Genomic DNA, 14,236 nt, shown 5'->3' on the forward strand with positions numbered 1-14,236 from the left:
GACCTCGCAGTTATTAGAAGAGGGTAAACAGCAAGACGGAATAAGGACAATATGAACGGAGGTACAGTAAAAGGAATGAAAGGGGTTGCAGCTAGGGCCCGAGGGGACGCTGCAAAGAACCTGAAGTAATGTCTACAATACACCGCGTGAGGTGCACTGATGGCTCCATCCTCCTACGGGACTGATTTCCTATTGGCTAAAAGATAAATAATCATAAAGATATTAGAAGGGAGTTAATTTCACGAACGCACGTTTTATGCACTTAAGCGAAATTGATTACAGCTGTTAGTTTAATCAGCGTGGCAAATATACCATTGTGTCAGCGACATTGATTTTGCACTTAAGGAGAAAACTCCTCGCTATCCCATTCAAAATTTTGCGGCAAGTCAGTAGATGCTGCAATTCGTCATAAAACAAGGGAAAGCTCGCTAAAGAGGGTCAGAAAACGCCAGAACACACGCTAAAAGATGCCAAGAACAAAAAACAAAAAATGCTTAAAGATGCCATAAAGGCCAGAAAATATCCGAAAACGTAATAAAGCAAGATAAAAACGACAGTAAACAGCGGTAAACCTGATAAAAGATGCCAGAACGCGCCAGAAAACGTGCTGAAATATACAAAAAAGACCAGGAAATACAAGAGAACGTAATGTAGCAAGATAAAAATGGCAGAAAGCACCAGCAAACATGCTAAGAGATGCCAGAACGCGCCAGAAAACGTGCTTAAAGATGCCAAAAGGGCCAGAAAATACCAGAAAATGTAATAAAGCCAGGTAAAAAAGCCAGAAAACCCCCAGCAAACCTGCTAAGAGATGCCAGAAAGCTTCAGATAACGCCAGAAAACGTGCTATATGATGCTAAAAAAGAAAAGAAAACAAATATCCCATGTCACAAAAATATGAACACCTGACTAAAATGGTCAGCAAACATGCTGGAAGAGACAGGACAACGCAAAAAAGAAAGAAAGAAAAAAAAAATGCCTGGAGTTATCAGTCATTTGTCAAATTATATATGATGTATATTTCAATAAACATTACAAGACATCCGAATAGTTTCACCTGCGGTTTCGAATTTGTTTTCGCGTAAAAAAAAAATACACACACACATATATAATATATATATATATATATATATATATATATATATATATATATATATATATATATATATATATATATCTCGTACCAAAGTATTTTGTTATTTATTAATGACTTTTCATTCTTTGTTTCTAATTGATATTGTGGCTTCTCCCCTATGAGCTTTAATCTTGAAAATAAAAGATGATAACAAATGTCTGGAAAAAGCCTCTGGCATTAACGCATGCAAGCAAATAAAATTTTTTAATTCATTCTGCATTTGCATGATGCGGCGGAATGCACATTTTACCGGCAAAACTATCGGGAATAATCCATGTCAACAGTTGTGGCACCTTTGAAATTTAATCAATAATCCCAAGACATTTCCTCAATTCTTCAGCGTTTTCATCACTCTCTCTCTCTCTCTCTCTGTATGTGTGTGTTCTTAGTAATAATAATTTTTTCTCTCTCCCTACTGTCCTTCTTTCGGTGATAAGACTTATCTTTCTCTTTCCCATCTTTTACAAATACTGCTCTCTCTCTCTCTCTCTCAAGCTCACACCACCTGCATTGCTAGGAATGCTTAATTATCTTTGGTTATAAAGTGTCTCTCTCTCCCATTCCCTCTTTCTACCTCTATCTGGCCCCTTTTATCGTCAACACTTTTACTCTCTCCCTCTCGATTCTTCACACACACACAAGCACTCCTGTAACTAGGTATACTCTATTTTTCTTGCCAAAGAGCTCCAGTCACCATCATTGCGTAACGAACAACATCTCTGAATAGCAGCACTGAGCAGCAGCAATTAGCTTTCCTTGGACGTCACCCACGATTCCTGCTTTTCCCACTTTCATCTCCGAGAAAGAGGAAAAAGTAGCGAGAGGGAATAAGGAAAGTAAAAAAAAAAAATAGCAATGGATAAACAAAGTCAGCTCGTCTTTCTCATCCCAACCCCCCTCCCCCGCCCCCTTTTTTTTTTTTTTCTCTCTCTCTCTCTCTCTCTTTTCTTGCTGTCCTGAATAACAACAACTGAGAGTTGTTCCATTCAACTCCTGGGCTCGCTAGTGCTCGCGAGAATCGGCCTCCTTTTTATTTTTTTTTCACTCTCTCTCTCACAAAGGAGGCGTTTCTCGGATAGCTGGGCGGATTCTTGTGGTGTTTCTCACTTCGTCGTTTCTTTATAATTCTGTATTGATGTTGTTTCTCCAAGAGCGTTGTGGCAACTGTACGTTCAAGGCTGATTTATATTGGGATTAAGGAAATCATCAGCGGGTTTTACGACAGAGCATCATTGTATAACACTCCTTGTTGAAATACGAGGTTTTTTTTTTTTTTTTTTTTTTGCTATGAAGAGTAATAGTTACTCATTTACTGAGAGAAACGAAGTAGCTCCTATGATAAAACGCAGAGCAATTTCTATATTTACGGAGATATAAAGGATTTTCTCCACTGGTTAGGAGCCGAGAAATTTCTTTTATTGCTTAGATGAGAATCGTTCCCGTTTACTGCGATACAAAGCAGTTTCTATGTTGGCAAGATTCAAAAGAAGTTTCCATTCCCGTAGATGAGAAGAAGTTTCCGTATGCTAAGATAAGAAACAGCCGAAATCTTTTTGTTGATTTACGAAGAAACTTCTTTAATATAACGACGCGAAGGTGTTTCCTGATAGTTAAGATCCAAACATAGGATTATTGATTGTCGAGGTCCAATGCAATCGCCTTCATTTATCTATTTATTTTCGTGTACAAACCTTCTCTATGTGATATAGACAGTTTTGATTTTTTTGTCATGTTATTAAGAATAGTAACTTGATTTATCTTGAGACAGCCCGAAACAAATTGTTCATTCAAAGTGGGGCACACTGACTTAATTTGTTGGGCAATAAATATTTTATGCTGGATTTGTATCTGTTGCAGTGCCAAATAATTTCTTCATTTTGTTTAAAACGGCCCGAATATCCCTTTGTTTATTTTGTCAAAACACGAATCGTTGTCTTTGTGGATCTGCAAACGACTTTTTTTTCCTCCTTCTTGGTTGAGATACGAAAACCAGTTCATTGACTTATCATGTTTTACTCGTACGTGTCAGAATACAAAAGCATTTTTTTTTTATCTTTTTTTCCGAACTATTGAACACTGATATTTCAGACACGTCGAATATTCATTCATTTGCGATTAAGCAAACATTTTTTATAGTGACTTGCTTTTTTTTTCAACTGTTTCACCAAGATAAGCGTTTTTTTACATTACGTTTTTAAGAAACGACTCGGCTCTTAGACATCTGTTTGTCAAGGCGAAAAATATTTTCGCTTATTTGTTAGGACAAGAATAGATACGAAACACCTATTCGTTTAGGATATCTAGCAATTTCTTGTTTCATTTGCTAAGATGTAAAACTTCTTGTTATCAAGATCAAACATTTTCTTTCCTCAGCAATATATATATATAATTATATATATATATATATATATATATATATATATATATATATATATATATATATTAATATATATATATATATAACACATATATAATGTTGCTGAGAATATGAGCTTTCTATCTTAAGAACGCATAAATCTTGTTTCTTATATACACTTGAATACACACAAACAAACACACACACACACATTATTTATATATTACTATATTATTTATAGTACTATATATTAGAGATAGATATATATAATATATTATCATAATATATTATACATACGCCCGTTCTTATTCAATCACTTAAGTAAATGTAACACCGTAGATGGACGGACAGATAAACACGAACGGGAGATAGGAGGACAGATAGCTAAAAGGGAGATTTATATCGACCAAAAACAAAATCTATTCACAGAAGCATGCAAGGTAAATGGAATTAGAGGTAAACACAAGCACAGACTTCTATATGAAATATAACAGGTAAACTTTAAGTACAGCTGCGAACAAATAAAATAAAAGTTGAATCAAAAGATGACATTAACTTTTCCACCATCAAACTTTTATAGACAAGAGCAATAGAGAATCTATATTTGGTGAGGTCAGATTTCGTGTCCAAAAAAGTTGCGGTATCTTTCTTATTTATGATTTGAGACATCTGTGTAACCGGTTTTTCATTGCTTCTGTGGCGTTACCATTGCGCTCCTGCCACTAAAACGAAAAACGCTAAAAGGGTAAATAAGTAAGTTATGGAATACCATGCAAGACAATTTCATACACGCACTCGTTAATTAAGCCAGGGGAATTCAGTCAAAGAACAGTAATAAACACAAAATAATCCTGAGAAGATGTAACGTTCCAATGTACTAGTAGGACTGCCTCGTAAAAAGATAAGTGGTATTTCAATGAAGCCCTGCAAATCAGTAACAGTTACTCACCTGTATTCCAGAGGTCTTAGGCTATAGGCCTTCCATTGGTCCACACAAACGTTTAAGTTGCACTTCGAGTGTTGCAGTGGACTGCTCCTATTTCATCAACCTCGCCACACGACGCATTGCGACTTTGACAAACGAAAGACAGAATTGCAAAGCACCACAGCACCCAAGAAATCCTCGCTACAACTGCTTCGGCAAGTCTGTAAACCACGTGTTTTGAAGGTAACAAGCGGAGTATTCAAGCCAGGGAGGGCCTCGTCAGACTAATTCCGCCCCCAACACTCTTTCCCTTCATTCAGTCGTATCACCGACTTCGAAGGGCATGGACTCGAGAGGCTCTTATGAGGAGGAGGAATAACAGCAGCAGCGAGTGGAGTGGAGTTCCTTTCCCCGCCAGACGAAGAGTCAACTGTTTAAAAGCGCTGCGAAGGACACGTCATTGCGTTCGGCCAACGATCGACCTTTGGGCAGTTTCATGGAACTGTACTATAAGACGACCTTTCTTCTCCTTCCGCTGAGATCAGTAGCACGTTTTTCATTCTTCCCTTCATTCGCCGCTTTCTTCTTCTTCTTTCTCCTCCTCCTCCTCCTCCTTCCTACTTGTTATCCCGTTCTACCCCACAAGAAGAAGAAGTTTGAATTCTCCGTTCAAACCACAGAGAAGCAACAGCGACCGAGACGTAAGAGTCGTCACAAGAACGACGAATACTTTGTAATGAATGTGATTATTATTATAATATTATTTTAGTCAGGACATCGGTTTTCGTTGACGGTCCGCGAGACCCTTCGAGAGTACTTTTGTAAATGGTGTAGAGAGTGTGGGTGAGAGAGAGACAGAGACAGACCGAGAGACAGAGAGGGAGAGAGAGTAGTGGTGTTGGTGGTAGTAAGATGTGCGAGTTGAGTGTATGTGCACCTGGCTTCCACTGCCACCATCAGCTGCCACCCGCGGTCCGTGCGTGTGTGTTTGTGTGTGTGTGTGAGAGAGAGTGAGTGTGTGCGTGCGTTTGTGAATGTGTATTCCGGCGTGCGTTCGTACGTCGTGCCGCAGCCGCATTATACCTGGCCAGCACACCTGCGCGCACGCGCTCTGCCACGCTTCTTTTCCTGCCCTCTCCCACAAGGCTCCCTCCCCCCGACCCCCCCCCCCCCCCGAGACACCCCTCCGTCCCTAGACCATCAAGCCGCTAGCCACCATCCCGATGCCCTTATCCTTAGTCACCTCTCTCTCTCTCCTCTCTCTCTCTCGCTCTCCTCTCTGCTCTCTCTCTCCTTTCTAACTCTTAAAACAGCTGAAGTCCATAATAATTATTTTTACTAATTAATACCGCAAAGATTTTGTGGCCTACCCTTAATCTGTACTTGGACCTTGGTGGGTCGGGGGGGGGGTCGGGTTTGTAGGTTGTTTGGAGTAGGAAAGGGTACGGGTGGGGGCGGGGGGGGGGGGGGGGAGGTTAAAGTAATAAGGATTAAGGGCAATCATCTTGTTCGAGTACCCTGATCTCCGGTACGTCAACAAAAGGCAGGTCTAGCGGGTCTTCCCAACGCCCTCATGCCTGATTTATTTAGGTTATAGGGTACGGTCATGAGAGGCTGATTCATATTCATATATACATACGTGCATACACACATATATTCATATTTACATACATTCATATACACATGTTCATATATACATACGTCCATACACATATTCATATTTACATACATGCATACACACATATTCATATGTACATACTGAGTGAGTGTACAAACGGTTCTTAAAATCATTGGAAGCACTTTGTTATAAATGGTGATGTTATGTCAAATTTTGGTGCTAAAATAGCTGAACGATGTATATATAATACACACACACACATACGTACATATATATATATATATATATATATATACTATATATAGATATATATATATATATATATGTGTGTGTGTGTGTGTGTGTGTGTGTGTGTGTTGTGTGTGCAACCCAAACAAATAAAAAGTTAAACATATGACGAAGATAGCTGAATTCATATACGCCACCATCACACCCACATGGTGAAATCGAGATACAGTATCACCCCCCCACCCCTACCCATTCTCCTAATCCCCCCTACGCCTCCATCCCCACCCAATCTCCAACACAGGTAAATGATAAGACACCCACTCCATCTCTAACACAGGTATATGCTAAGACCCGGGTATACTCATGTCAATTGATTCTAAAAACGTTAACTTTGACTTTCTCTAACTGCTTCCGTTTTTCTCACCTCATACCCAACTATTGTCTTCGTCGGGCCTGGACTACTATTAGTCGACAGGTCGTCCGACTCGTTACCCCCGTCGGCCTCTACATAAAGAAAAAAAAAGTGATCAGATGAATCAAAAGGTGAACTTCCCCGTGACAAATGTCATTTCTGAATGATTTAAAAGCAAATCAGGGGATGAGAAGTGCTGGTGGAAAGACTGCCTCTCCCCCCTCCCCCCCTCTCTCTCTCTCTCTCTCTGTTCGCACAGGTGGGATGGGGAATGACCCGGAACATAATTTCCACGGTGGTAACACATGAAACATTCTGTTTGACTCATCGCTTTCAAGGAACCAGTTTTCGGTTCTCTCTCTCTCTCTCTCTTTCTTTCACTCTCTCTCGGGTGATAGGTGTCCTCAATACTCTTAATTAGAAGCAAACTAGCTTAATTAGACGTTAACTAGCTTAAGAGAAACCACTTTGATACAAACTGGTATTCCTCTTTTCCTCTGCCTGAGCTAAATAGTTTTCATTTATTACTAAGAAGTTAACCAGGTTAATAGATCCCCTTTCAAGACAGAAAGGAAGTTATCAAATGCGCTCTCTCTCTCTCTCTCTCTCTCTCTCTTTCTACTCTCATCGCGGTCTCTTATAATAATAAACAAATATTATTAGGTTTTGTTGGATGCGTATTATTGCTATAGTTAAATAAATATACGAAAGAGACGAGGCCATATACCCTTAACTGGGCAAGAGGGGAAAAAACTCCCCAGACTTGGGACAAGAGAGAGAGAGAGAGAGAGAGAGAGAGAAAGGGAGGAGGGAGCTATCCCAGAGGATGACATGTGGTGATTCATGTTATCGATGGATCTTATCATCGACTAGAAGGGAAAAGCTATGGGAGGAATGCTTTGAAAGAGAGAGAGAGAGAAGAGAGTGCTGCCTGTACTCATGTGCGCTGTGTAATAATGAGTGGAAAATATACTTTGACGACAACGCACATGAAAAAATAGTAATATAGTTGCAACTACCTTTAATAAGCTGTTACTCATCCAAGCGCAAATAGCAGCAAAGAAAACCTAATTAATTTAATTAATTTCTACTGTTTTCTTTTCAGCCTATGGCGAATTTGTGTCTGTTGGATGCAGTACATCTTTTTCCAACGGGTTTCAGTCCTGGAGAAATGAAACTACGCGAAAGTATGCCTGGTCATTCTTTGGCTGGGTGACCGCCTTTAATTGTCGTTAGCATTATCTCCCTTGAACACCTTACAGGTCGTTAGCTTTGCGTTTAATGTAAGCTACAGCGAGTCACATTGAGACCTGACATACCAAATCAAGGTTTACGAATCAACTTGCTAAATAATACTTGTATCGATATATAATTATATAATAATAATACATATTAATGATATATATATATATATCATATATAATTTGTGTGTTATCGATTCTTTTGGTATCTTTTAGCCAAATATTTATCTGTCACAACAACAACGCCCCATAACTTCTCGAATTTCGTATTTTTTCTTGTTTTCTTTCTGGACTTTCCAGAATTACTTTTATTCTTGTTTCCTGGCGACGAGAGAACAGAGTTTTTATAGTTTTACTAATTGATTAAAACTGCCATGGTGGACTGGGCGCTGTTTCAGATTAGCAGGGAAACGGGACGATAGTCTGATAATCTACTGGTGAAACTTGAGTTCCTGCTTCCTAGTTAACTCACACGTACTTAGTTAAAACAAGGGCGCTTGGTTGATACACGGATGTTTGTTTACCTGGAGGGACATTTAATTGTATATATATATATATATATATATATATATATACATATATATATATATATATATATATATATATATATATCTATATATATATATACACATATATATATGTATATGTATATATTTATATATATACACCATATATATAAATGTGTGTATATATATGTATATATAATATATATCATCAATTGTATGACTTTGTATTTGTCTGGATATTTAACTAAAGTTCAGCTTAAAAGTTAACGCAAACTTACCAGTCATAGAGTACATTATTATCTTCTAATGACATACATACCTGTATGCAGAATACAACAGAGCTCAAAATTAATATTAAAGAATGACAGGGAATGACTCTAAACGCAGTGATTTAATGACATATTCTCGGCAGACTCATTGTTCGTTAAGGTTCAATCAGGAATCCATGAATCAATAGTGACGAAGTGTTTTGGCCGACTTTACAATTCCATTGAGGGAAGTCACGCGTTCAAATTACAGGTACGAATTGCAGGTATGCCGTTCGTTCATCCCGTCTCTCACAGAGGTCAACAATCATTGTCGCTCCTGAATAGGCCAGTGGCGCAGTCCTACGCAAAGGCTGAAACTCGTATACACAGCTGATATTGATGCTACCTAGGAGAAGGAAATGAGGAGGAGGATAGAGAGAGAGAGAGAGAGAGAGAGCTACTTTGCAGTATTCATTCACAACGTATTGGCTATTGTAATATATTCTCTCTCTCTCTCTCTCTCTCTCTCTCTCTCTCTCTCTCTCTCGGTGGTCCGAAGTTCGATTCTCGGCTCGGCCAACGCGGAACCAGGGGAATAAATTTCTGGTGATAGAAATTCATTTCTCGATATAATGTGGTTCGGATCCCACAAGAAGCTGTAGGTCCCGTTGCTAGGTAACCAATTGGTTCCTAGCCACGTAGTAAAAATATCTAATCCTTCGGGCCAGCCCCAGGAGAGCTGTTCATCAGCTCATTTCAGCTCATTGGTCTGGTTAAACTAAGATATACTTGTTCTCTCTCTCTCTCTCTCTCTCTCTCTCTCTCTCTCTCTCTCTCTCTCTCTCTGTGTTCCTTCGTCCTTGCGTAGGAACGGAACCAAGGGACAGATTGAAACTATAAGTAAACAATAACAAAATGCCGCTTTATTTGCTTGTACAACAAGGATAAACTGTTTAAAGACTACATGTATTTATCACATAACAGAAAATCTATTTTTATTTTTGTTTTTGTGTGTGGTTCTGGAACATGATGTATTCTAGAATTATCACAATGGCTAAAACACAGCAGCCTAAAATGCAATCAGATGTACATTTTCATGTCGATACACTGTATGTATATATGTAGTATATATATATACACATATATATGTATATATACAATTATAATAATATACACACATTTATATATATAAAAATACATATATATGTATATAAATAACTATGTAATATACACACATTTTTAAATATACACATAAATACATATCAACATAGATATATATACATGTATATATATGCATGTCTATGCTATACTAATAGAAACATATCTGAAAATAAATAATAATCCAGGGCAGATTTAGGTGAATTTACTTTTAGCAGAAGTATATACATACACACACACACACATATATATATATATATATATATATATATATATATATATATATATATATATATATGTGTGTGTGTGTGTGTGCGTGTGTGTGTGTCGGTGTGTCTGTGTCTGTGTATATAACACAAGGAGGTTGAGAACAAGAACATAGTGATTGGAGGTCCATCACATCCTTCAAAAGTCACATTGCCTGTGAGGGGTACTAAAAGGCAGCAGGATAAGGAGCAGGGTAAAAGGGCCTTTTCACCCCCCCCCCCCTCCCCAGGACTCAGGGGGAGTCGGGTTGGAGGAGAGGGCACTCACTGGCCACGCCCCCCAACGAACATGGCTCTGAGTCCTGCCTAGGATCATTATGAAGGTGACTGGTCAGCAAGGGAGATAGTCCTCGCTACCATCATTTCCCCCCTCACTTTTTCCACCGGTTTGCGTGCGTTCTCCACGCGCGCGCGCACCTTGCGTCGCCAGTTAAACCCTCCCGTAAATCAGCCAATTATGTAGATTGAGTTCTGGACGAGATTACTATCGCTCACTATCCCCGAATTTCGTCACCGTTTTAGATGTCTCATCGGCAGGATTTTACAAAGAATAAAATAAGAGTATTCACCCAGTAATATAATACCCCTAATGCCGTATGATATATATATATATATATATATATATATATATATATATATATATATATATATATATATATATATACATACGGCATTAGGGTATATATCACTGGGTGAATACTCTTATTTTATTCTTTGTAAAATCCTGCCGATATATTATAGATATATGTTTTGTGTGTGTGTGTGTGTACTTAGATAACGAGCGCTCACGAGGAAATACCTTTTAAGTGTTGGAGGGGAAACCGTGGCCGAGACCCCTAGAGGGGAAACGTAAAGTGACTCATTCCCCAGAGGGTTATTACGACCAACGAGGGGAAAAGAAGAAACAACGATTCTGGGACCTGGCGACCTTTTTGGGGGGAACAGGTGTATTGAAGTCGTGCGTCTCCGCAACCGGTAACCTATTGCTTTAATGATTACAGATAATATATATATATATTCTCTCTTTTTTTTCTCTGTTAATTAAGTTTTAATGGCCTCCCCTGTAACCCAACTAACCCTGTTAGGAAAATCCAGTACGCACAAAAAATCGAGAAACGCAATAACTTGGATTTACCGTTGTCTCACACACGTTGCTGAATACGAAACTATTTTGGCGGTTATCAAACAGCATGTTTATTTTCCCTAAAGAGTCAGATTTAAGGAACAAGGAGTAAAGTTTTACGAGCAAGGAGTCAAGTCAAGCCTCGTCCGATATATATAGCAACGTCTGATATATATAGGTCTAGCCTCTTCTGAAGACTGTACATGAAAAATCGGAAATGAAAACGGAGATCATGGATCACTACAACTACACATAGATTGATTTCCTTCACCTCATCGCCATACTGACTAAAATCATTAGCTCTCCGAGAATAATACAAAAATAACTTCACTATTAACAACAGAACATTCAAAAATCTCATATGCAACAACAACATTGCTAATACTATATACGGTAAACGAAATGTGACAATACACAACAGCGAAATAAAAAACTGACCAAAATATATTTTCTGTCAGATAAAACGTGACTTCAGGCAAGGTTTCATATGGTCGCACACCCAACCTGACGTTGGGATGGGTTGCTTTGGTCTAGCTGTGGTCTAACTGTCTTGGTTTTCAGACATTATGTCTTACCACTGCCACAAAACGCGTGGACCAAACTCAAGTTTCATCCGCTGTTCTTACTTAAGAATAAGACTGCCGCATGGAATAAATAAAAAGAATAACACTTCAGCAAGCTCGACAGAAAAGCGTACACTGGAACAGAAGACGACTATTATAAAATAATTAAGAGAGAGACACGAGCCGAAATACGCTTCTTCAGTTATTCAGGTTCCTCCCATAGAAGAGCGTGTTGGAATAGGCGTGTTCTATGACGTTCTTGAAGTTGTGGTCTGTGAGCTCAGCCAGGCTAGGTCCTTTGGAGTACGCCTGGGGGGAGTGGCCGTTGCTCTCCAGGTCTTCCTTGCCCGACTTCTCGTCAGTCTCCTCGAAGGGGCGCGGCAGCTCACTGGAGAAGATGTGCTGGAGGGCGGCCTCGTCGTAGTCCTCGAAGCCGTCGTCGGACTCCAAGTAGTACAGGTCTTCCTCTGGCAAGCCGGACGTTTGCTCGTTGTAGTCGTAACTGGGATCGCTGAGGATAAGAATAACGATGAAATTAGTTTTTTTTTTGGGGGGGAGGAGCGGGTTTGGGGGCTTGGGCAGGGGATGGGGGGAGCTGGTTGGCTAACCCAACTTAGGTACCCACGCAAAGATATATTATATGTATATATATATTATATATATATATATATATATATATACGTATATATATACATACATATATATATATGCATATGTATACAATATTATATATCTATGTATAATTTATGTGTATATATGTGTATACACACACACACACACACACACACACACACATATATATATATATATATATATATATATATATATATATATATATATATATATATATATCACATTAATCTTGCGATTATCAGATAATATTTACGGGCATTTTTAGCACAATCTTCCTATCAAGAAGGAGGCGCAAGCCTTCTTTTATAAATCTCTGTCCACTCCTAGGAATGAAAAAGGGAAAATGGAAATTAATGGGCCTGAGATTATTATAGGTATTATTTTAAACCTTAAAAACAAAACAAAAATCGCATTAGTGATTAAATTTATTTTCTGACGGAAGTCTCTGGTCAAATCTTAATGTGATCAGAAACAGACGAACGAATTAGATAAGGATAAATTTTTGCCAAATGAAATTTCAGAAGTTCAGGCGAAGACGAGTTGCATCACTACCCTAATACTATTCTTCTTAGATTTTAATAAATTTTTATCTACTTATCTATTCGTTATCTTATTTTTCCATTTTCAATAATTATTCCCCTTTAATTCCTCTGACTTCTTCCTAATGAGCACCATATTCTTTGGAAGCTTGAATTTCAAGTCAATGGTGGCCTTGCACCGTACGAACAGGTTTCATCTGCTGAATAATAATAATAATAATAATAATAATAATAATAATAATAATAATAATAATAATAATAATAATGGCAATGGCTACTGAGGGGAGAGCTCAAGAAGGAAACTGAAGGAATGATAACAGCGGCACAAGATCAGGCCCTAAGAACCAGATATGTCCAAAGAACGATAGATGGAAATAACATCTCTCCCATATGTAGGAAGTGCAATACGAAAAATGAAACTATAAACCACATAGCAAGCGAATGTCCGGCCCTTGCACAGAACCAGTACAATAAGAGGCATGATTCAGTAGCAAAAGCCCTCCACTGGAGCCTGTGCAAGAAACACCAGCTACCTTGCGTTAATAAGTGGTACGAACACCAACCCGAAGGAGTGATGGAAAACGATCAGGCAAAGATCCTCTGGGACTATGGTATCAGAACAGATAGGGTGATACGTGCAAATAGACCAGACGCGACGTTGATTGACAAAATCAAGAAGAAAGTATCACTCATTGATGTCGCAATACCATGGGACACAAGAGTTGAAGAGAAAGAAAGGGAAAAAATGGATAAGTATCAAGACCTGAAAATAGAAATAAGAAGGATATGGGATATGCCAATGGAAATTGTACCCATAATCATAGGAACACTAGGCACGATCCCAAGATCCCTAAAAAGGAATCTGGAAAAACTAGAGGCTGAAGTAGCTCCAGGACTCATGCAGAAGAGTGTGATCCTAGAAACGGTGCACATAGCAAAAAAGTGATGGACTCCTAAGGAGGCAGGATGCAACCCGGAACCCCACACTATAAATAAATACCACCCAGTCGAATTAGAGGACTGTAATAGAGCAAAAAAAAAAATAATAATAATAATAACTAAGGCTTGTGCACTAAGGAGTGTTTACATTATCCTGACCAATGCCTAATGAATACTGAAGCCCTTGATAAACATGGTAAAAATGACTCGGTACAAAGATTAATGTATGATTTATCAAATACACCCCTGCAGAATATTATGAAATTGTTTCGATACAGGATTTATGAGCACTGTCTTACTTTGAAATTCGCGAAATCTCATAGCTTATTGACAAGCTGGGGAGAGC

The 14,236-nt window shown here is 38.6% G+C and overlaps 2 protein-coding genes across 8 annotated transcripts in view; both read right to left on the reverse strand.

Moving 5' to 3' along the window:
- Positions 1-5,348, reverse strand: part of LOC135223707 (forkhead box protein J1-B-like) — a 196,185-nt gene extending 190,837 nt beyond the window's left edge. For both annotated transcript variants that reach the window (XM_064262435.1, XM_064262434.1), the window contains exon 1: positions 4,441-5,348. The gene's annotated coding sequence lies outside the window, so the exon portion shown is untranslated. The remainder of the gene's footprint in view (positions 1-4,440) is intronic.
- A 5,786-nt stretch (positions 5,349-11,134) lies between these two features.
- The window catches only part of LOC135223709 (peroxidase-like), a 214,887-nt gene continuing 211,785 nt past the window's right edge, over positions 11,135-14,236 (reverse strand). For all 6 annotated transcript variants that reach the window (XM_064262436.1, XM_064262442.1, XM_064262441.1 and 3 more), the window contains one exon: positions 11,135-12,290. In XM_064262436.1, coding sequence (XP_064118506.1) covers positions 11,978-12,290 — 313 coding nt within the window. In that variant the 3' untranslated portion in view covers positions 11,135-11,977. The remainder of the gene's footprint in view (positions 12,291-14,236) is intronic.

This window comes from Macrobrachium nipponense, chromosome 10 (genome assembly GCF_015104395.2).
Source record: "Macrobrachium nipponense isolate FS-2020 chromosome 10, ASM1510439v2, whole genome shotgun sequence".
In the NCBI taxonomy this organism is placed as follows: Eukaryota; Metazoa; Arthropoda; class Malacostraca; order Decapoda; family Palaemonidae; genus Macrobrachium; species Macrobrachium nipponense.